General features: G+C 43.3%; 1 protein-coding gene across 2 annotated transcripts in view; it reads right to left on the bottom strand.

Moving 5' to 3' along the window:
• Nucleotides 1-21336, bottom strand: part of LOC111958222 (serine-rich coiled-coil domain-containing protein 1) — a 112661-nt gene that overhangs the window by 69161 nt on the left and 22164 nt on the right. For both annotated transcript variants that reach the window (XM_023979428.2, XM_023979429.2), the window contains exons 6-8: nt 6747-6903; nt 4370-4447; nt 1682-1759 (exon numbers count right to left, since the gene is read on the bottom strand). In XM_023979428.2, the coding sequence (XP_023835196.1) occupies nt 1682-1759; nt 4370-4447; nt 6747-6903 (313 nt within the window). The remainder of the gene's footprint in view (nt 1-1681; nt 1760-4369; nt 4448-6746; nt 6904-21336) is intronic.

The raw sequence follows: 21336 nt of genomic DNA, 5'->3' as shown, positions 1-21336 counted from the left end.
GTTTGTCCTGACCATGTGGCTTGACTAAGAAAAATCCCAGAACCTAGTAGTATTACTACTACCTCTTTTTAGTGCATGCGGTTTAAGAACACCACATGCCAAAAAAGCACCACAGAAAATATTCCATTCCATCCAACAAACCCCTAAAATCACTGGGGCAGGAACGTTTTTTTGAAAGACATGCAGGGAGGATTTCTTCAGCAAATATTGAACCACGTTACCTCGCAAAGTGCACCAAAAAATAAAAAACTGACAGGGAGTGCTGGCCAATGTGCTGCAAGGTCTTACTCGGGCAAAATGAATGCTTCTCAGTGGACAGATTTGGCTAACGAGCTACCGTTTCCTTGAAAATACAGCCCTTTTTTGAGGGGCTGCTTATGATTCCGCTGCAATGCTGCTGGTGAGTGTTACGTTCTGTTAATATCAATTCTACCAATTAGGGTTCAGAAATCTGAGGCATATGTCCTGAATTTAAGTGAGGTATGCTGTCGCAGCAGACATGGCTGGTGTGTGCAGCATGCAATCTGCCGGAGAGTGAGTATCGTCACACCAACCGCGCCAGATTTCAAACAGTACGGGGGCTTCCAAAATCCCTCGTCTTTGGCTGAGATCCTCAATTCACGAGGAACCTGATTGATTGGGCCATCCTTATCTGAGCTGGGCCAACAACACATTGCTCAGTCTGTGTTTTCCTATGGACCATATGGTAGTCTGAGGAGAAGGAGAGAGGAGCAATCGGTACCTAGAACCAGAATGTGCAAGTACACAGATGTCAAAACAGGAACCGGCTCTATGGAGCATACTGGCGGCACCAGGCATGTGACATAGAAAAGACGATATATGAAGCCTCCGGAGCAACGTATCAAATTATATTCTTTCTCAGTGCAATATATCAACTTGACAACAGCTCTACAAACCCTCCCAAAATACTTGACATTCCAGTCTTGCATTTAAAGCATTTTGGGTTTTGATCCGATTCCAACATTCCAAACATGATTTATTTGTTTAACTTTTTTGTAGCTTTCTAAAATTTGGTCAAAGCAGATTAAAATTAGCATTCAACAACACTGTACTTTTCCCCTTCATATTTCTCTTTCATTTATATTAACGACAGGGAGAGGAGAGAGCAATGCTGCATGTGATAGGCTGGAGAAAGTCATAAACAAGGAAACAAATGGGTGTGGGGGGGGGGTTACTACTATTAGAAGAGTCTCCTCAGTGCCCTCTGCTGTTGTCATGGACTCCCCCACTTCACTCGCTCGTCGTCATCATCATCATCCACACTAGTGGTGAGTAGCTAATATTTTTTGTTGTTCTCCCTGTATGTCAATCTAGCTCCTAACCATGTAATGCATATTATCCACAGTCTGTGTGTTTGTCTCTCAGAGCAGCCAGTCCAGGACACTCAGAGGAACTCCTACAAGCAGAGATGCTGTCTGTGTGCACCGTGGTGAGGTGTTCCATACCCAAAAGGAGCTGCTATGTCAATCGGACCAAGTGTTTTCTGTTTTGCACAGGCAACTTTGAAAGACAGCACTTTTGCATCCCGTATCCCATTCTGTATTTAATTGTACTCTATTGTATCGAAGTGATCTGAATTTCTAAATGGAAGACGACACACAAATTCAATGTTCAGACAGTCTTCTCAAACATTGTGGTAGCGCTACAGTACGTCTCTCACCAGTTCAGCCTGCAGTCGGAAGATCAGCTCATCCTTTTCCCTCAGCTGCCGCAGCAGAGCCTCTTCCCTCCCCGGCTCCTGGAAAGGAGTACAGACAAAGTCACATACAGTACTTCAGAAAGGGAATAAGTCAGGGGAGGTGAACACTGAGCCACCACAGCACTACCCTAGAGTTGGTGATGGCTAGAATGTGGATTTAGAACACAGACCACTGTATTATGTTACAAGTGAACAGGGAGGCGGAGAAAGGAGTGAAAATTGTGTGGAGAGTACATGCAAGGACTCCTCTGGTAAACTATGACCGCAGCCATTAAAGATAGGGGAGGGAGGCACTTCCAAAGACAGGAGAGGATGGAGCAGGCCCTAGGCAGGAGAGACCATGGCAGGAACCATACACCCACTCACACAACCAAGATGGCCCACTTCAAAACGCCCTGGTCGAGAGAGAGCGAGCAAGAGCGAGTGAGAGTGAAACAAAAGTCCACCAACACGGAGCCAAGAAAATGGCGTATGGCACGGCTGCAGAAAAACTAGAACAATGTGGCTGTGAGTTACATAAGGCAAGTTGAGGCCAATCAATCTCTTGCCCAGAACCCCCGGCAGATACTTTGTGCAAAGGTCCTCAACCCTTGCTGCGCTTTCTCAGGCGGTCATGTTGTTTATGAAATCTGTACTGATTGCTCAATGTGCACTTTGGATGAGTTGCCCTTACTGATGTTCTGCTATAATGAGAGCCCTGGCAGATCCCTTCAAAAGAAAGGTAAGCTCAAGGCAATGGATGGGCAACAACATTATAAGACCATTAGTCTGTTACCAAACTATCATACCATGTGTTCTAAGTAACCCCATGTTGCAAACTTGAATTGGCTTAGTTCCTTCTGCTGCTTTATGCATGTTATTTATTTTCTTTGGGTTTCTCATACAACCTCAAACGTCTCTGTCAGTCACTGTTTTCTGACCCACTGTTACTGCGCTATCCTTCTTAACAGTTTGTTTCTTTCTGAAATAGACCTTGCTATGTACATGTTCAAACTGAATGTCAATATTATTAGCCAGATAATGCCATGAAAGCCTGTGTTTTTGTCCCCCTTAGGTGGGGTCATGTCCCGAGGAGGTCACAGAGTAAACAAGGAAATGAAACACCCTCTAAACCTTTGCCTGAGGGGAATCCTTAATTCTGTCTCCATTAGAGATGTTCAATGAGAGGCACTTTATCTCTACATTACCATAGCTAGGACCTCTGTGGGGGTGGGGGGGGTGAGAGAGGGAGAGTGAGAGAGGGTCCCAGTCCCACAGACTCGCAGGGGAGCACAGCAGCACACTACCCTCCATCACCCCTATGAATAAACAGAACATTACGTATGCAGCATCTCTCCGTCCTCACAATTATCCTGACCACCCAAGGTTAACAGAGTTGGGCTCAATGTCTGTATCAGGGTTGGGCTCAATTTCAATTCCAAACATAAATATTTTCATCAGCGATCCATTGGAGGAAAATTGTCATTTCAATTGACTTCCCGAATTGACTGAATTAAACAAGAACTGGGGGGGGGGGGTTGAATGTTTACAGCACATGTGGCCGGGCCATGACAAGAAACAGCAGTTGGCACAGTTGCCAAAGCTGCCAAAGTTTTCTAAAAGTTCAGGTTTATCTGCAGGCTTATCTGGCCTCTGGACAGACTGTCAGAAAGTGCTGCCTGTCCTGCCACCTGTTTGTACAGAGACAACACAAAAGTGTAGCGTTTGGGGAAAAGGTTATGCGGAACACATCAGGCAATTGATGAGCTTGGCATTTCAATGAGATCGCCTCCACCCGAGGAGGAGCAGTGAAAAAAGCTGTGCTCTCCACGGGAGCCGCTTTCCGAGGGCGCTAATTATAAAAAGGCAGGGATAACAAATGTTCCCTAAAGGAAGTTTTTGCTCAAAGTAGGACAAGGAGTGACACGGTTTCGTCTCAGGTGGGTTGCGGGGCTTTATTTTTAAACTCAGATTTTTCTGGAACGTCAGGACGAGACCCATCCGTCTCCCCTGTCATCCAACACAACGTCAGATGCATGGGCTCCTATTCTCAGCTCCCTCCCCCTCCCTGCGAAGAGAAGGTAGGAATGGACCAGAGCGTCACACAGCACTCTGCCTGTGCAGTGTTACTGCTCTTGCTGGTGCCATAGTTCCATGTAGGTCAGTAAGGAGGACACACACACACACACACACACACACAGACCTAATTTCCACTCCTGTGCTCTCCGCCCCAAAAGCGCAACAAAAACTCTGCCGCCCGCCACCAAACTAAATCCCCTTTTCCTCAGAAACCCTGACAAAAGCCCATTTGATAAACCTCCCCTGCCACCCCAAGACTTTCCCAAAGGGATTAATGAGATCATCTCATTGAGATCAAATTCCACTGATGCTATGGCTGAGAAAGACTCAGCCCCGTCAAGTTTCTGTGGCACTTTAAGAAGCAGAGGGACTGGAAAATGTTCCTGGGCATGCCGAGAGAAAGCAGGCATGAAAGAAGATCTAACTCACAAACAAATCACTTTTAAAAGAACTCTGCGGGTGGTAGAAAACACTTCTGAATGTGTTGAGGCTCGAAAAAGCACTACTTGTACATTATACAGCATGCCATAGATAGGTAGCGGTTGTGGTTGAGCCTTGCAAAAGAGAGTTGTTAGCTGTAAAATCAGTTACCTTTAGGGGCAGTGACTTCTCACTACAGGGGCTGATGGGGAGAGAATGGAGGCTGCTTGCAGGACTTGTGTCAGTGCTCTGAGGAGGGAGAGAGAGAAGGTGACATTTAGAAAGAAACTGAAGAAAAAAAAACATCAATAACATGAACACATTAAAAAACTGTGACATTCACAATTTCGAAATGTTACCATATTATTTTGAGGTGAGAGGATAAAATATGTCACAAGAGATAGGAATGTGACTAAATACACAGCAATGGGTAGCTGAAACATGAGCTCTTAAAATAACTTGCTGCCTTCTTGCCATTTACAGTGACATCAAGACTATTGTACAGTGACTATTCTGTCACATGTAGATTCAGTTGTACACTTATCTATTAACATACCTCAATACATAGATTGCCCAAACTGGGTAATAATCGTCATATATTATGTGTTTGGATGCCCCCTTTCAGAGAAGCAGTCTTATGTACACTTAAAAGGTGCAACGTAGTCAGACTAGTCCGGCCCGATTGTGTCAACTTTCATCAATGTGTATCCCACATGCAGGTTTAAGGTCTACATTTTTCTACAGGCTTGCGTGGAAATGTCTGAACAATTAAATAAGGTGCAATTTCGGCATGGCACTGCCCTGAAAGCATTCATAGACATGCTTTTCTCCTTATTTGAGGTGCCAGAGCTCAGTGACCAGAGATGATAAATTAATAACATGGCCCTCGGCCCACTTCGATAGAGTATTTAATCATCATATTCAAATTAGGAAATGTAACGCTTCAAATGACTAAAGGCTTTTTACCCCTTTAAACTTGACTTTCATAGGTATTAGGAGCCTCTGAAAAGCATGCGGTGCAATAAGATTCTTTTGGCTGAGCAGAGATGCCCCGCACTGCTGTGTTATATCCAATATTAGAGCGTTTTATTCTGGATGTGGAGAGGATGAAACACCACAGAGCGGGAACGGAGAAGAAAAACCGCCAGGTCTCAATATCACGAGGTCAAGCAAATAAAATGCAAAGTAAATAAACAAGTCATTCTTATTTCTTGTTACTGAGCGGTCTTGTTACATACGGCGATGGAAGGCAGCGCATTTGCAAGTTAATGAGAGTACGGAGTCAGCAGAGAGGGCAAACAATTTCCTCTTCAATATTCATGTTCTTCTGTTGTGTGCTCCTCTCTGGCCCTTCTCCTGTACAGCCTCTAATTGTTAATGTAGACTTAATTTTATCTGGCTGATGGGTCTTTTTGAGAAAACGCAAAAAGATGAACGAATAACAGAAAGAATCAGACAGTGCATCATTCGACTCGCATTGTGATCTTTTTGTGTTGGCTTGGATCTCAGTTTAAAACACAGCAGCTACTAGCAGGTGCTATTAGGGGGAGATGACCTTCAAAGCAACATAGGGTGTTGTGAATTACTGCTTGGCCAGCAGTGCCTAATGTCTTGTCACCAAGGAATATAATCATTCTGCTACTGTTAGAGGCATTGTTTTTCTACCAGAGCAGCCACGCTTGGTACTGTAGGACTGGTTCTGGTCCACGGTTATTGTGGAATGGATTCCAAGAATTAAATGTTAACCAAACACCATGGAGTCTGCTGTGTGATTTCTCAGTTAATTAGCCATTACACAAATAGCTAATCACATTTATAATAGTGGGATGTAATTTGATTGCGTTTCCCTAGCCACTCTAGATACTATCCATTCCCAGAATTAAAACCCCCATTAAATACACAAAGGCATTTAAAAAGCTGCGGAGGGCACGGCGTCAGGCTGAGGCTTTAACAAGCTCCAGGCTTCACTGTGTGACAACGCCAAAAGCACACAGCTATTTAAATGAACAAATGTAAATTACTTCCAGCACTTGTTTTTGAGGTTTAAATATACCATGTTCAGAGCTGATAGAGCAGAATACTGGTAGAGACTGGCTGGTATTGGGACTGCTGTGCTGCTGCTACTGCTGGGGCATCCACCATTCTGATGTAGGCTACATCATGTGTTGCTATCAAATGGATGATTGAGTTACTAATGCCCATTATCTAGGACCTTTGTAATCCATGGGTATGACAGTTTCTATCGACTACTATGTAGTTATGAATGAACTTGCAGGGGGAAGAGCCATGTTTACCCTATTCCTCCACCCCCCTTGCTTGCGTACTGCAGTGAGTGGAGTGTAAATTCAAATCTGGACGTCGAAGCCAGTTCCACTGCTGATTTTCATTCTTCCCCTCTAATCAAAGACTGATTTAAATCTGGCTGGGAAACCAAGTGTGTGCAACTAATTATCAGGTAGAACAGAAAACCAGCAGGACCCTGGACATCTAGGCTCTGATTTGAATACCCCTGGTGTAAGGTGTGACAGGTGGTACTACTGCAGCCTACCTCCTGCAGGGTCCTCCGGAGGCGCAGCAGCAGGGTCTTGACGGAAGTGCAGTCCTGCTGCATCAGCCTGAGGGGTAGTGCCTCCAGCCCCGGGGCCTCGTCCTCCCGGCCCAGGCACCAGTCAGCCGGCAGCAGGGTGGTCGGCCGGCAAGGCTCCCTGGAACACAAGCACAGAGCCACCTTCACACCCACAAATCGGAACAAACATGCACAGAAGGGGGGGCATATTCACAGATAGCTCCTAACTTAAAATACTACAGTTGCAAAGGAGAATAAATGTGCCAAAGTCCTATTTATTCACTATTATAAACTGGGTGGTTTGAGTCCATTGGCTGAAAGCCATGGTATATCAAACCGGATACACCGGGTATGATTTTTTTTTTTTTAATAATAATACTTTTTTTGTCTTGTAATTATGTTGGTAACCAGTTTATAATAGGAATAAGGCACCTCGGGGGTTGTGGTATATGGCCAATACACCACGGCTAATGGCTGTATCCAGGCAGTCCGCGTTGCGTCGTGCATAAAAACAGCCCTTAGCCGTGGTATACTGGCCATATACCACAACTCCTTTTTGCTTAAATACACAATTCAAATCATTGAAAATAAAGTAGTATGTCCTACACTGTTTGTTCGTTGATTAGGGCTCACCTAAAGAGTCCCTTTACAACATCCTTTACCAATAGGCCTACAGCATCTTAAATGTATTGTGGGCTGAACATAGCATTTTAAAGACAGAAGGCACTTTCTTTAATGACACGTTATCTAAAGCAGAGTTCAAACAGAATCTAGACTCATCTCAAATAGACTGGTTGAGAGTTTGCCAGTTGTGTTCAGAGTTTAGAACACTGGAACCTGTTCACACAGAAAAACAAAACAGTTGACGAGATGAGTCTAGATTCTCTCTGATGGCCTGTGTGAACTTCGCTTAAAAGAGTTGCTCCGTCTGATGATAAACCCCCCCTCATCATGCAGCCAACGAGGTCCAGGTGTCACTTCAGAGTTGCTCCAAATAGGCAGCCGAGAAAATGAACCATGTCCGCAAATATAAATTGGATCCACTTCCTCGTTTGAGATAATACTTCATTCCCGGGAGGACAGGAGCTGTGATGAATTATTTCATATGAGCGATTACCATCGCAGATATTAGGTGTAAAAAGGAATCTGAGTGTTCCTCGTAAAACATTGCTCAACTGTGTTCGAGACATTGCATTAGAGTTCCACCTGACCAGAGTTTGAGCAATGAGAGATTAATGGTGTCCAGATAACTTTATCAACAGTTGAATCCTTCATTTCACTTCCTTACCCTCCTCCGCAAAATGGAGATGTGGGGATTGGGATGTTTTGATTGCTAACAAAATTGACTGCGGCCCCAAATTCGCTCCAGTTGGTTTTCTTCCTACGCAGGCCATTGTAGAAGAAGACCATGAGTGAGTTGGATATCTGAGCGATACATAACAGACTGTCATTGAAAGGAAGGCGTGAGTCCTTAGGGTATGGCATAAATTCTGCTTGCCATCGAGATCTAATAAAATATTCCTTGATCAATTAATCTGAAGTTTGATAATAAATAACTTCAGCTTTACACGGACATTTATTTTTCATACTGTTGCCATTTTTTACACTACTGTGTTGTGCGACTGCGACATGACATTTTCAAAAGTTGAGCGACAACAAAGAGAGCTTGCGACTGCATGCAACAACAACACAAAAAAATCAGGAGGCTCTAGCTCATTATAAACAGTATCCATAACACCTAGACCAGGAGAGTTTTAGCACGGACATTGAGATCCCTTCGGTTCACCAATGCTTTATTGGCACAAAAGACCATCCAAGACGAGTGTTTTGTTGGGAAAACTAGTAGCAAAAACGTCTCTTCATAATACTCTCGTTTGCAAGCCGCAACAATTAAAAGATAGTCAAGCGTTCAAATGTCCCCAGAAGCACTTGCATTGACATGTGTTCTATAGGTAGTGATGAGAGAGAGTGGGTCTACACAGAATACCTGACTAAAGATCCATCACACAGGCCTCCTCTGATTTCCTGCCTGTCGACCAATCAGGCCAGATGGAGCCTCTCCTTCCCAAAACAAACACAGAAACTATAGATTTCAGAAATGCGGAGAAGTCAAGATGAAAGTCTTCTTTTAACGGATTAACATTAAGCATAAATTGCTCAAGGGGATGCGGAGGTGGATGAATGTGGTCTGAAATATTTCAGTCATCAATGCTTACGTCTACATGATGCCACAGATTAATTGGTTTGCTCTCCTGAGGTGAGTGTGCAGTGGCTGGTTCTATGTGTGTTGGAGCCATGGAGGACTCACATCTCAGCACTGATGTTGGGTGATTAGGCCTGGCTCGCAGTATGCGTTCCAATTCATCCCGAAGGTGTTAGATGGTTGAGGTCAGGCTCTGTGCAGGCCAGTCAAGTTCTTCCACACCGATCTCGATAAACTATTTCTGTATAGACCTCGCTTTGTGCACAGGGGCATTGTCATGCTAAAACAGGAAAGGGCCTTCCCCAAACTGTTGCCACAAAGTTGGAAGTACAGAATCATCTAGAATGTCATTGTATGCTGTAGCGTTAATATTTCCCTTCAATGGAACTAAGGGGCCTAGCCCACACCATGAAAAACAGCCCCACACCATTATTCCTCCTCCATCAAACTTGACAGTTGGCACTATGCATTTGAGCAGGTAGCGTTTTCCTGGCATCTACCAAACCCAGATTTATCGGTCTGTCCGAGACCGCATTTACACTGCTCCAGAGTCAAATGGCGCCGAGCTTTACAACACTCCAGCCGACGCTTCGCATTGCGATCATAGGCTTGTGTGCGGCTGGCAGGCCATGGAAACCCATTTCAGGAAGCTCCCAACGAACAGTTCTTGTGCTGGCATTGCTTCCAGAGGCAGTTTGGAAATTGGTAGTGAGTGTAGCAACGATTTTTACTCCAGAATTCGGCGGTCCCGTTCTGTGTGCTTGTATGGCCTACCACCTTGCGGTTGAGCCGTTGTTGCTCCTAAACGTTTCCACTTCATAATAACAGCACTTACAGTTGACCGGGGCAGCTCTAGCAGGGCAGAAATGTAAAAAACTGACTTGTTGGAAAGGTGGCATCTTATGACAGTGCCACGTTGAAAGTCACTGAGCTCTTCAGTAAGGCCATTCTACTACCAATGTTTGTTTATGGAGATTGCATGGCTGTGTGTTCAATTTTATACACCTGTCAGCAACGGATGTGGCTGAAATAGCCAAATCCACTAATTTCAAGGGGTGTCCACATACTTTTGTATATATAGTGTATGTATGCGGCTGCAGACAGTCTCCTCAGCAAGATGATGAATAACCTACAGGAGGCGTGATTTCTCTCCTTAGGACGATCAATCTTGTCACTTCGTCAAGGCTGTGGATTAGGGCTGATAGCCAGTGTCCTCTGGTCTGTCTCTGGGTGCTTGTACTCTACTCAGTACTGTAGGCCTGTAGTGGATAAACAGAGCAGGGCAGGCACAGAGCAGACCAAGCCAGGCACCTGCAGACACTAGGACTACTACAGGATGTGACTGGCTGTCAACTTACCAACGCTGCAATACAAAGCTTTCTTTGCAGAAACATTCAACGTGATCCATTTCACTATTCTGAAAAATCCAATTAACTTTGGAGTTTAAATATTTTGACTGAACTCCCGCAGAAAATGATTTCTTGTGCTCAGAGCAACACGTTTCTCTTTTTGTAAATGCTTTCCATTTCCAGAGAAGGCCAACTGACAAATACTTACACGTAGTCAAATGAATTATGGCTGCCTAAAAAGCATTAGCTGGGACTGCAATAAATATGAATAAATCCTTGTCACTCACCAGGCTGCATTGTCCTCACAACACAGAGTCAATTAACATTGAGACTGTCGACCAAAGGCAGAGTGTCCTGGGCTGCTTTCATCTCTCAACATAAGCATTCTATACCAACACTACGGTGAGTGTATTGCCTAGTCTCCCAGCCAGACACACAGCAGGCCACATAATTCAATGCTCCACAGGATTGGTGGTAAACCATCTGTAATGGGATGTTGTTGTGCTTTCCCCAAAATTAGCTATTTCCCCAAAAATGTATGTGGTTGCCCCAGTTAGACGGTTTAAGGGAAAGAAGTCATTACCAGTTATCGATTTTGTCAAGTATTACCCTAAAATACAGTACCTCTATCTAGCCAGGATTGTGAAAAATTCACAGACTTGTGGTATTTGTAATTGTTGTATTTCCTAATTGTAGTTATGTTTGTATTCTTCTAAATCTTTGACTAGGGCTACATGTGAAGTCCTCCAATCAGCTGTAACGTATTCTCCCACAGAACCTGAACTTTTTCCTGATAGGCCTAATTGGACTTGGACTGTGTGTATGTGCGTGCTTGTGTGTATGATGGGCAACATGTGATGGCTGGGACACATGAGCTCTTGGCACGGGATGAACTGCAAGGATTTAAAACTCTCTGAATTAGGGCCTGATGTGTTTATGCTCCAAGCACATTTATGTTGATTTGTTTATTCTAAAGATGTTGGGGCCTGTTAACCATTTACAAACCCAAAAGCCTCGTAAAATTGGTGAGGGCATTTGCCTACTAGTCTTGACATGCACTGTACAGTCACCCAAAAAAACGTGCAACTATCGACTCTCCATGCCTCCGTCACAACGCAATGTGTGCATAAAAACAATGAGAAACCAAGGTGGTGGAAGGCTGATGGAAGACATAAATGCTGTTTAGAAAGGACCCAGGTCATCACAACAAATGGACCATGTCTATGTATCACTGGTTGGTTGGTGGTGAAAGGACAGAGGATGATGAATCTCATATCAAGGCCAGGTTTCAGGCCACGACTTTCTCCTCCTACAGTAATTAGCTGCTTGCACACGAGACTGCCGTGTAAACATGTGCATGCTCCCATGCGTGGCACCCTTCTCCCCTGTCACACGGCATCAACATTAGGAGCTTGCCATCAGGGTACGCCTGCGATTCCACCACCGGCATCATCTTTAAAAACGCTACATCTGGCAAGATTGACCCGTTCAGGACATCATCGCCACATATGCCGCCATAACTCAGTGCAATCGTCTCAAGTGATAGAGAAAGCGCGAGTAAAGAACAAATCACAGAAATAAAGCAATTAACCCAGAGTTTTTTTGTCAAGCAACTAAAATAAGCCTTCAAATGGGCTTAATAAACATATGGCTGCTGTCAAACAGCCACTGGTTTTGCCTTATGGATTAATCTGGACACCATCAAATGTTTGCGAGCCCTTCACTTGGTCAATATGTCTTCTGAATAGTAAAAAGGCGTAACGAAAAGCCTGAGACAGTTCACATGGCAACAAGCAAATTGAAAGGGTGGAAATTTGATTTCAAATATGGCAGTCGACTGTGGTATTTTGGACGCAGTAATTGCAGAATAATTGCAATAATCTGGATGCAATAATCAGAGCGTACTGCAGTTATACTGCACTCTGACTGCAATCTTTTTTCGTAAGCATAAATTCTAAGGAGGGTAAAACAAATGTGTCTGAACTGAGGGGAACTTTGCGCTTCTGGGGCACTCCAGTTCTGGAGCTGTGCGACCTTGCTCTGAGGTCAGGCGGGCCCCCGTCACTGACAGTACTCAGTGCCAAATCATTCCAAGCTCTGATTGGAAGAAAAAAATGTCTCTCTTTCCAGGTAGTCTCCAGGGTTGCGTTCATTAGTGCACACGTTTTAAAACGTTTTGGAAACAAAAACAAAGATGATAATTTCTCATTGGACTTCAGATAGTACATCCCCGTTTCGTGGAAGAGGCAACACCTCCAACACAGAACCTATGTGGTAACACAGCAGTTGTGAATAAAAGTCGACCACATGAAAGTACAGCGAGACAAAGTAATAATCTGCATCCAACACTTGTCAGGCAGGAAATAATGAAGGCAATAACAAACTACACTGCAAATCTTTATTGCAGACTCCATAAGCTCAAATAAGCCTATCCTCCAAGTGCGCGGCCAAATCAATAATATTGCCAAATCAATAATATTGCTAAATCTGCCACGGTGCACATATACACAATAATGGCAGGTGTTGTTTTAGCAGATATCTACTACTGAGGGAAAAGTGCACAAAATGTATTCTATCAATATGTCCCTGTTATGCTGGTTCCCTTTCAGTCAGTCAACTTCGGTACAACATACGCCTTCGGTTGAAGGATCTACAATCACGCCTGACAAGAACAAAGAAATACGCACCACGCTGGAAGCCCCGCCTTCCACAAGTGATACGCGTGAGGCTCGGATTCATTCCTTCAATTATTCTGCTCTTCACCTCTGTGTGAACAGGAACGATTCATGCTACTAAATAAAATGTCTAAAGCGAACAAAACAACGAAAGCTAACAAGCCGGGTTTGGATTTGAGACATGCCCCAATGAATTAAAAGATATGTTTGTTGTCTTGTATGTCTCGGCACATGCTCAGGCAGCCATCGCTCGAATTGGTTTGTGTGCGAGACTAGGGGACGGCGGGGCAGGTTCTCTTTTTCTGTTGGTCTGATGAAACAAAGATTGAACTCTTTTAGCCTGAATGCCAAGTGTCACGTCTGGAGGAAACCTGGCACCATCCCTACAGTGAAGCATGGTGGCGGCAGCATCATGGTGTGGGGGTTGTTTTTCAGTGGCAGGGACTGGGCGACTAGTCAGGATCGAGGCAAAGATGAACAGAACAAAGTACAGAGAGATCCTTGATGAAAACCTGCTCCAGAGCACTCAGGGCCTCAGACTGAGGCGAAGCTTCACCTTCCAACAGGACAACGACCCTAAGCACACAGCCAAGATAACGCAGGAGTGGCTTCAGGACAAGTCTCTGAATGTCCTTGAGTGGCCCAGCCAGAGCCCAGACTTGAACCCGATCAAACATCTCTGGAGAGACCTGAAAATAGCTGTGCAGCAACGTTCCCAATCCAACCTGAAAGAGCTCGAGAGGATCTGCAGAGAAGAATAGGAGAACCTCCTAAATAGGTGTGCCAAGCTTGTAGTGTCATACGCAAGAATATGATCGCTGCAATCGCTGCCGAAGGTGCTTAAACAAAGTACTGAGTAAAGTAAATCGATAAAAATATACCCCTGAAATGTACAAGAAAAAGAGGTACAGGGAGCCTCTTCCTCCTCTTTCTGTTCAGGTTCTTCTGGTGCCTCTTCCTCAGCTTTGGCTTCTCCATCACATAAATGTGATATTTACAAAAAAAATATGTTTTGCTTTGTCATTAAGGGGTATTGTATGTAGACTGATGAGAGGGGGGGGGAACAATTGAATCCATTTTAGAATAAGGCTGTAACATAAAAAAATTAGGGAAAATTCAAGGGGTATGAATGCTTTCCGAATGCACTGTATGTTCCAAGACAGAACAGAAACATGACCATTCTAATAGTCTATCGAAAGCTTTTTCTGCATTGAAAGATAAAACAGCCCAAGGAGCTGTTGCTCCTGATTAAGTATTTGAGATACGTAATAGTCGACGGAAGTTATCCAAGGATAAATGTTTTTTAACAAACTCGCTTTGGTCCGTGTGGACAACAACCTTTTGGGAAAACAGTTTGAGATGTATTTAATAAACATAGTGAGAACTGGTTAGCATCCTTACCTGTTTTTAATACATTTATTTTTTAGAAAAGACTTAGTCTGGCTCAGAGTATGCGAGCAGAGCTGGAGTGGAGCAAGGAGCGGAGCGTGCCCAATTTGTCTGGAGCGGAGAGAGATTCCAAAAAGGCTGGAGCATAAGCCTTCTCGCTCGCTCCAATTTCGCTCCAGTAGCTCTCCAGCAGCGCTCATTTCACTTCACGAGCTCAGGGCATGCCGGGCCCAGCAAGCATTTGTAGGCTACTGTTGTGCTGCTATAGCCCCTTTCTTTAGCTACTGTCATGAGTTCACTACATATTTTCATAAAGAAACTGATAAAATACTCAGGTGCAATATCAAGGTGACATACAAAGATGGAGGACGAAAGAGAAAGAGAGGGAGTGTGGTGATGTAGTGTCCATAAATAAAGAAGTATTGTGGAATATGAAAAGATATACCGAAAGGATGGTGTACTTACTACGTGCACATGCAAACAGAAAGGAAAGTATGTAGCAAAGTATTTCTAAACAAAAAATCGGATATTTTTAAAGTTTAGTTAATTTTCATTCTATTATCCATCGTCTATAGGCTATCATTGATTTTGACCCAATAGGCCTGACATATTAACTCTTTCAAGGAGAATTCTGTTTTGATAGAGTTATTTTGCTTAACCTTTTCAGCCTACAAATACATTTAAAAAAACTCTGCATCCCTGCCCAGCATGGCAAGAGTGGCCCGAAGGGTGGTTTAGCATCCATAGTGGCTTTGCAAGTGTGGAGAGGTTACTTTCCACTGCTGGCCTGCTCTCCAGGCACCATCACATGAGCCTGAAGGCACAGACTCTGGCCAAACTCATGTTCCTTAAAGTGAATTCAAAGGCCTAATTTTTGTTTAGTTTTTATTGAAGTCTAAGGTTGTCACAGCCTACAGTGCCTTTGTAAAGTATTCAGACCCCTTGACCTTTTCCACTTTGTTACGTTACAGCCTTATTCTAAAATGGATAAAAATAAATCCTCAGCAATCTACACACAATACCCATAAAGACAAAGTGAAATGTTTTAGACATTTTTGCAAATGTATTAAACATAAAAAGCAGAAATACCTTATTTACATAAGCATTCAGACCCTTTGCTATGAGACTCGAAATTGAGCTCAGGTGCATCCTTTTTCCATTGATCATCCTTGGGAGTCCACCTGTGGTAAATGCAATTCATTGGACATGATTTGGAAAGTCACACACCTGTCTATATAAGGTCCCACAGTTGGACAGTGCATGTCAGAGCAAAAACCAAGCCATGAGGTCGAAGGAATTGTCCGTAGAGCTCCGAGACAGGATTGTGTCGAGGCACAGATCTGGGGAAAGGTACCAAAATATATTTCTGCAGCATTGAAGTTCTCCAAGAACACAGTGACCTCCATCTTTCTTAAATGGAAGAAGTTTGGAACCACCAAGACACTTCCTAGAGCTGGCCGCACAGCCAAACTGAGCAATCGGGGGAGAAGGGCCTTGGTGAGGGAGGTGAGCAAGAACACTCTAAATAACTCAGGAGCCAGACATGTAGCCTAAGAAGGAATGAAAATGAATTATTTATGCTATATTATTATTAGCCTAGTATTTCAAGGCTATTATTTCAAGATTCTCTGGTCTGATGAACTCTTTGGCCTGAACGCCAAGTGTCACGTCTGGAGGAAACCTGGCACCATCCCTACGGTGAAGCATTGTGGTGGCAGAATCATGCGGTGGGGATGTTTTTCAGCAGCAGGGACTGGGCGACTAGTCAGGACCGAGGCAAAAATTAACGGAGCAAAGTACAGAGAGATCCTTGATGAAAACCTGCTCCAGAGCGCTCAGGATCTCAGACTGGGAAGAAGGTTCATCTTCCAACAGGACAACGACCCTAAGCACACAGCCAAGACAACGCAGGAGTGGCTTCGTGACAAGTCTCTGAATGTCCTTGAGTGGCCCAGCCAGAGCCTGGACTTGAACCCGATTGAACATCTCTGGAGAGACCTGAAAATAGCTGTGCAGCAACGCTCCTCATCCAACCTGACAGAGCTTGAGAGGATCTGCAGAGAAGAATGGGAGAAAGTCCCCAAATACAGGTGGGCCAAGCTTGTAGCGTCATACCCAAGAAGACTTGAGGCTGTAATCGCTGCCAAAGGGTGCTTCAACAAAGTACTGAGTAAGGGGTCTGAATACTTAGGTAAACTTAATATTTCAGTTTTTTTATATATAAATAGCAAACATTTCTAAAATCCTGTTTTTGCTTTGTCATTATGGGGTATTATAAGGAGATTGATGTAAGGCTGTAATCTAACGAAATGTGGGAAAAAGTCAAGGGGTCTGAATTTCCGAAGGCACTGTATGTGCAATTTATAGACTATAATAATTGAATACAACAAAATGTTGTTTAAATGTTGAGCGCTTAATGTTCATGCCAGCCTACTGTGTCGCACTTGCAAATTATTCACAACGTATTTATTTGTAGGCTATAGCCTTGAAATAATAGGCTAATAATAAATAAATAAATACATAATAATAGCCTAAATCATTTATTTTCATTCCTTCTTCGGCTACATGTCTGGCTCCTGACCTATTTGTATGCTGTTTAATTAGGTAGCCTATTAGATTAAGTAGCCTATTTGAAATGATGAGCACTTCTTACTGTCACCTTTTCATGTTGTTTATTAAAATACTTTTCATTTAAAAATCATATGGTTTGGTTTCAATACATTAAAACCAAATGGTAAGTCCAGATAGTCACAAAAATACATGGGTGTTGGTTAAATTGTGATTTTAACAAATGGAGCGAATATGGATCAGCATTTTTTTTTCTTCTTGTGAGCGAGAAGCGGTTTTTAGTGGAATGGTTGTTAAGGACATGAAGCGCTGGAGTGGTGAGCGATGAGCGGGATTGTGGACCGCTCAACTCAACTACACTCACAAGCTCTCGTCTGGCTTGGTGCGGATTTACAAATCAGAGAATTATAAAAAGCAGGAGAATATTTGATTAATTTGGGTTCTGATAGTAATTCCCCCGTTTCAGATTCAATAGTTGCTGTATCAGCTAATTGGTCATTACTGCTTAGCTTGTTGGGCAGTAAACAACTGGGACGATTACCATAGTTGAGTCTAACTCAATGGATAGCAAATTCGGCTCTCTGTCTTTTCAATAAATTAAGTTTGGTCTTGACTTTGGAAAGAGTAATAGCTACCTGGTCTGAATTTTACGCTGTTAATATTTCCAATTCTGATATCTTCCATAATTGTGATTTATTCAACCCAGTTGCAAATGCAGTTGCATTATTATTTATAAAACATTTGGTGGCATCCAATAGAATCCACGAGTCATTGATTGAAATGATATGGATCATTATGAATTCATTTAGTTCAATTTAAAATTGATGACAGAATGTAGGACTTTGTAGTAATGAAACGTTGAAACGCCATCTTTGTGGCTCTTTTAGGAGATTCGGACATTTGTAATTGGCAGTAGTAGGCGTGATGATTGGACAAGCTCACATGTCTAATTTCTATTTTGCTGACTTTAGAAAATAGAAGTGTAGATAGATTTTATATTATTTGAGAAAATGTTTTATGCCTGTTTAATAAGTAGAAAGTGGATTTGTTTGCTTCTGGATTATGTGCTTGGTTGCATGTGGATTGTAGTTGGTCTTATTATATTTGTACCCTATGTCCAAAATGGCATTCATGTCTGTTCCAATAACCAGATGGAATTCAGTTAATTCCAACAATATGCTGTTCAGAGAATCGAAAAACTTTGGATCATATGAATTTGGACTGTGCACATTAATAAAAGCAATTCTCTTTCCATTATGGATACATTTTAGAAAAGTGATTCTGCGTTCTTGGTCTTCGCCCTTTACCCAAGATGGTGATTTTGAGTTTCATTATGATTACACCTTTTGTTTGAGGCTGATGAAAAAGCAGCCAGATTGTAGAAATGGTTCTGCACTCTATGTGCGTCCTTATGACACAGGTGTTTCTTGTTATATCAATATGGTTTCTTGCTAGGATATCAAGACAGCTGGAACAGTTGATAGGACAATTTAGGCCTACCAAATTCCAAAAGAGAATAGCTGGCATTGGAAAATTAATTATATGACAAAATTGTGATCATTAGTGTTATAAGCCAATGGATGTGTACAAAAAGCAGGACCCACAGGGAAACTCACCCATTGGTTCTTCCCCACCCAGAAAACCTCCCTGTAAACCATTCCCCCGCCCCCTCCACTCCCCCACTATCATTACCGGGCTGCAGCATAACAGAGAGTGTCAGCCTTATACATGGAGTCTCTTAGGAGCATATTTTTTTGTCTTTAGGTATAATTCTTTTTTTACAAATTAAAACAAAATAGGTAACAATTTTCAGACCTTTACAGTATCGTTAGCAAACCTCATAAGTTACGGTGGGTAATGAAGAAAAGTAAATAACAGATATGCAAGCCTAAACCGTCAAATAGGATACGGTGGCTGTAGGAGCAATAGTTCCTAATCCATTGTCATCTATTATTAGCAATATGGTTTATATGACTAACATATATTTGCCCTTGACATTTTTATTAAGCATTTAAGTGCTACATACTATGTAAAAAGAGGATATGTGAGCAAGAAATGCAGTCTAAACAATAATTCATCATGGCCTGTAGGCCAAGTCCTCCCTGGGAGATAAATTCAATAGCCTGCCCGAAATGAATGGGGACATCAATAATACATTTATAAAAAATTATAAAAACAAATTGTGTACTAGCCCATAAGGGACTCTCATTAGCAGTAGCAAAAAAACGTACAGGGGAATAACTTCCACCTTACACTCAGTGGTCAGTTTATTAGGTACACCATCCCGTTCACAAAAATGGCTCGCTCCTAAAGACAGTGAGTCACATGGCTGTGGCTTGCTATATAAAGCAGGCAGACAGCTATTCAGTCACTGTTCGATTGAACGTTCGAATGGGCAAAGCGTTTGACCTAAGCGACTTTGAGCGTGGTATGATCGTCAGTGCGTGGCATGCCTGTTCAAGTATCTCAGAAACTGACGTCCTCTGGGCTTTTCACGCACAACAGTCAGCAGCAATCCTGTGGGCGGAAACAGTTTGTTGATGAGAGAAGGTCGAAAATAGATTTTTTTTTGCAAGAATCGTGCAAGCTAACAGGCGGGCCACAAACAGGCAAATAACGGCACAGTACAACAGTAGTGTGCAGAACGGCCACTTGGAACGCATAATTCATAGGTCCTTGTCACAGATGGGCTATTGCAGCCACACCGGGTTCCACTCCTATCAGCTAAAAACAAGAATCAGCTACAGTGTGCACGCGATCACCAACACCGGACAATTGAGGAGTCTGACGAATTGATCCGTCGAATCCCGGTTCCTATTGCATCATGCTGATGGCAGAGTCAGGATTTGGTGTAAGCAGCATGAATCCATGGGCCCATCCTGCCTGGTGTCAACGGTAGAGGCTGGTGGCAGTGGTGTAATGGTGTGGCAAATGTTTTTCCAGACCAGGTTAGGTCCCTTGATAGCAATTGAGCAACAATTGAATGCTACACCTTGAAGAATCCATACCCCGAATAATTCAGGCTGTGCTGGAGACAAAGGGGGTCCGATCCAGTACTAGGTGTACCTAATAAACTGGCCACATAGTGTATATTGATTAACGAGACGTGGTGTGATCATCATAACAACACACAGGAACTCAAGTCATTCTGTTCACCTGATCTAGAACTCCTCACAATCAAATGTCGACCGCATTATCTACCAAGGGAATTCTCTTCAATCATAATCACAGCCGTATATATTCCCCCCCAAGCAGACACATCGATGGCCCTGAACGAACTTTATCTGACTCTTTGTAAACTGGAAACCACACACCCTGAGGCTGCATTCATCGTAGCTCTCAATATCAAGTTTGCGGATGACACTACAGTGGTAGGCTTGATTACCAACAACGACGAGACGGCTACAGGGAGGAGGTGAGGGCCCTCGAGTGTGGTGTCAGGAAAATAACCTCACACTCAACGTCAACAAAACAAAGGAGATGATTGTGGACTTCAGGAAACAGCAGAGGGAGCACCCCCCTATCACAATCGACGGGTCAGTAGTGGAGAAGGTGGAAAGTTTTAAGTTCTCGGTGTACACATCACGGACAAACTGAATTGGTCCACCACACAGCAGCGTTGTGAAGAGGGCGCAGCAGCGCCTTTAACCTCAGAGGCTGAAGAAATTCGGCTTGTCACCAAAAGCACTCACAAACTTCTACAGATGCACAATCGAGAGCATCCTGTCGGGCTGATCACGCCTGGTACGGCAACTGCTCCGCCACAACCGTAAGGCTCTCCAGAGGGTAGTGAGGTCTGCAGAACATCACCGGGGGCAAACTACCTGCCCTCCAGGACACCTACACCACCCGATGTCACAGGAAGGCCATAAAGATCATCAAGGACAACACCACCAAGCGCACTGCCTGTTCACCCGCTATCATCCAGAAGGCGAGGTCAGTACAGGTGCATCAAAGCAGGGACCGAGAGACTGAAAAACAGCTTTCTATCTCAAGCCATCAGACTGTTAAACAGCCACACTAACATTTAGCGGCCGCTGCCAACATACTGACTCAAATCCAGCCATTTAAAAATGGGAATTGATGGAAATTATGTAAAAATGTACATAGCCCTTTAAACAATGCCACTTAATATAATGTTTACATACCTACATTACCATCTCATATGTATATATGTACTCTATATCATCTACTGATCTGCCATCTTTATGTAATACATGTACACTAGCCACTTTAAACTATGCCACTTTATGTTTAATACCCTACAGTACTCATCTCATATGTATATACCGTACTCTATACGATCTACTGCATCTTGCCATGCCGTTTCTGTACCCCACTCATTCATATATCTTTATGTACATATTTCTTTATCCTTTACACTTGTG

Source organism: Salvelinus sp. IW2-2015, linkage group LG33 (genome assembly GCF_002910315.2).
Source record: "Salvelinus sp. IW2-2015 linkage group LG33, ASM291031v2, whole genome shotgun sequence".
In the NCBI taxonomy this organism is placed as follows: domain Eukaryota; kingdom Metazoa; phylum Chordata; class Actinopteri; order Salmoniformes; family Salmonidae; genus Salvelinus; species Salvelinus sp. IW2-2015.
This window is presented reverse-complemented; position numbering and strand designations above follow the sequence as displayed.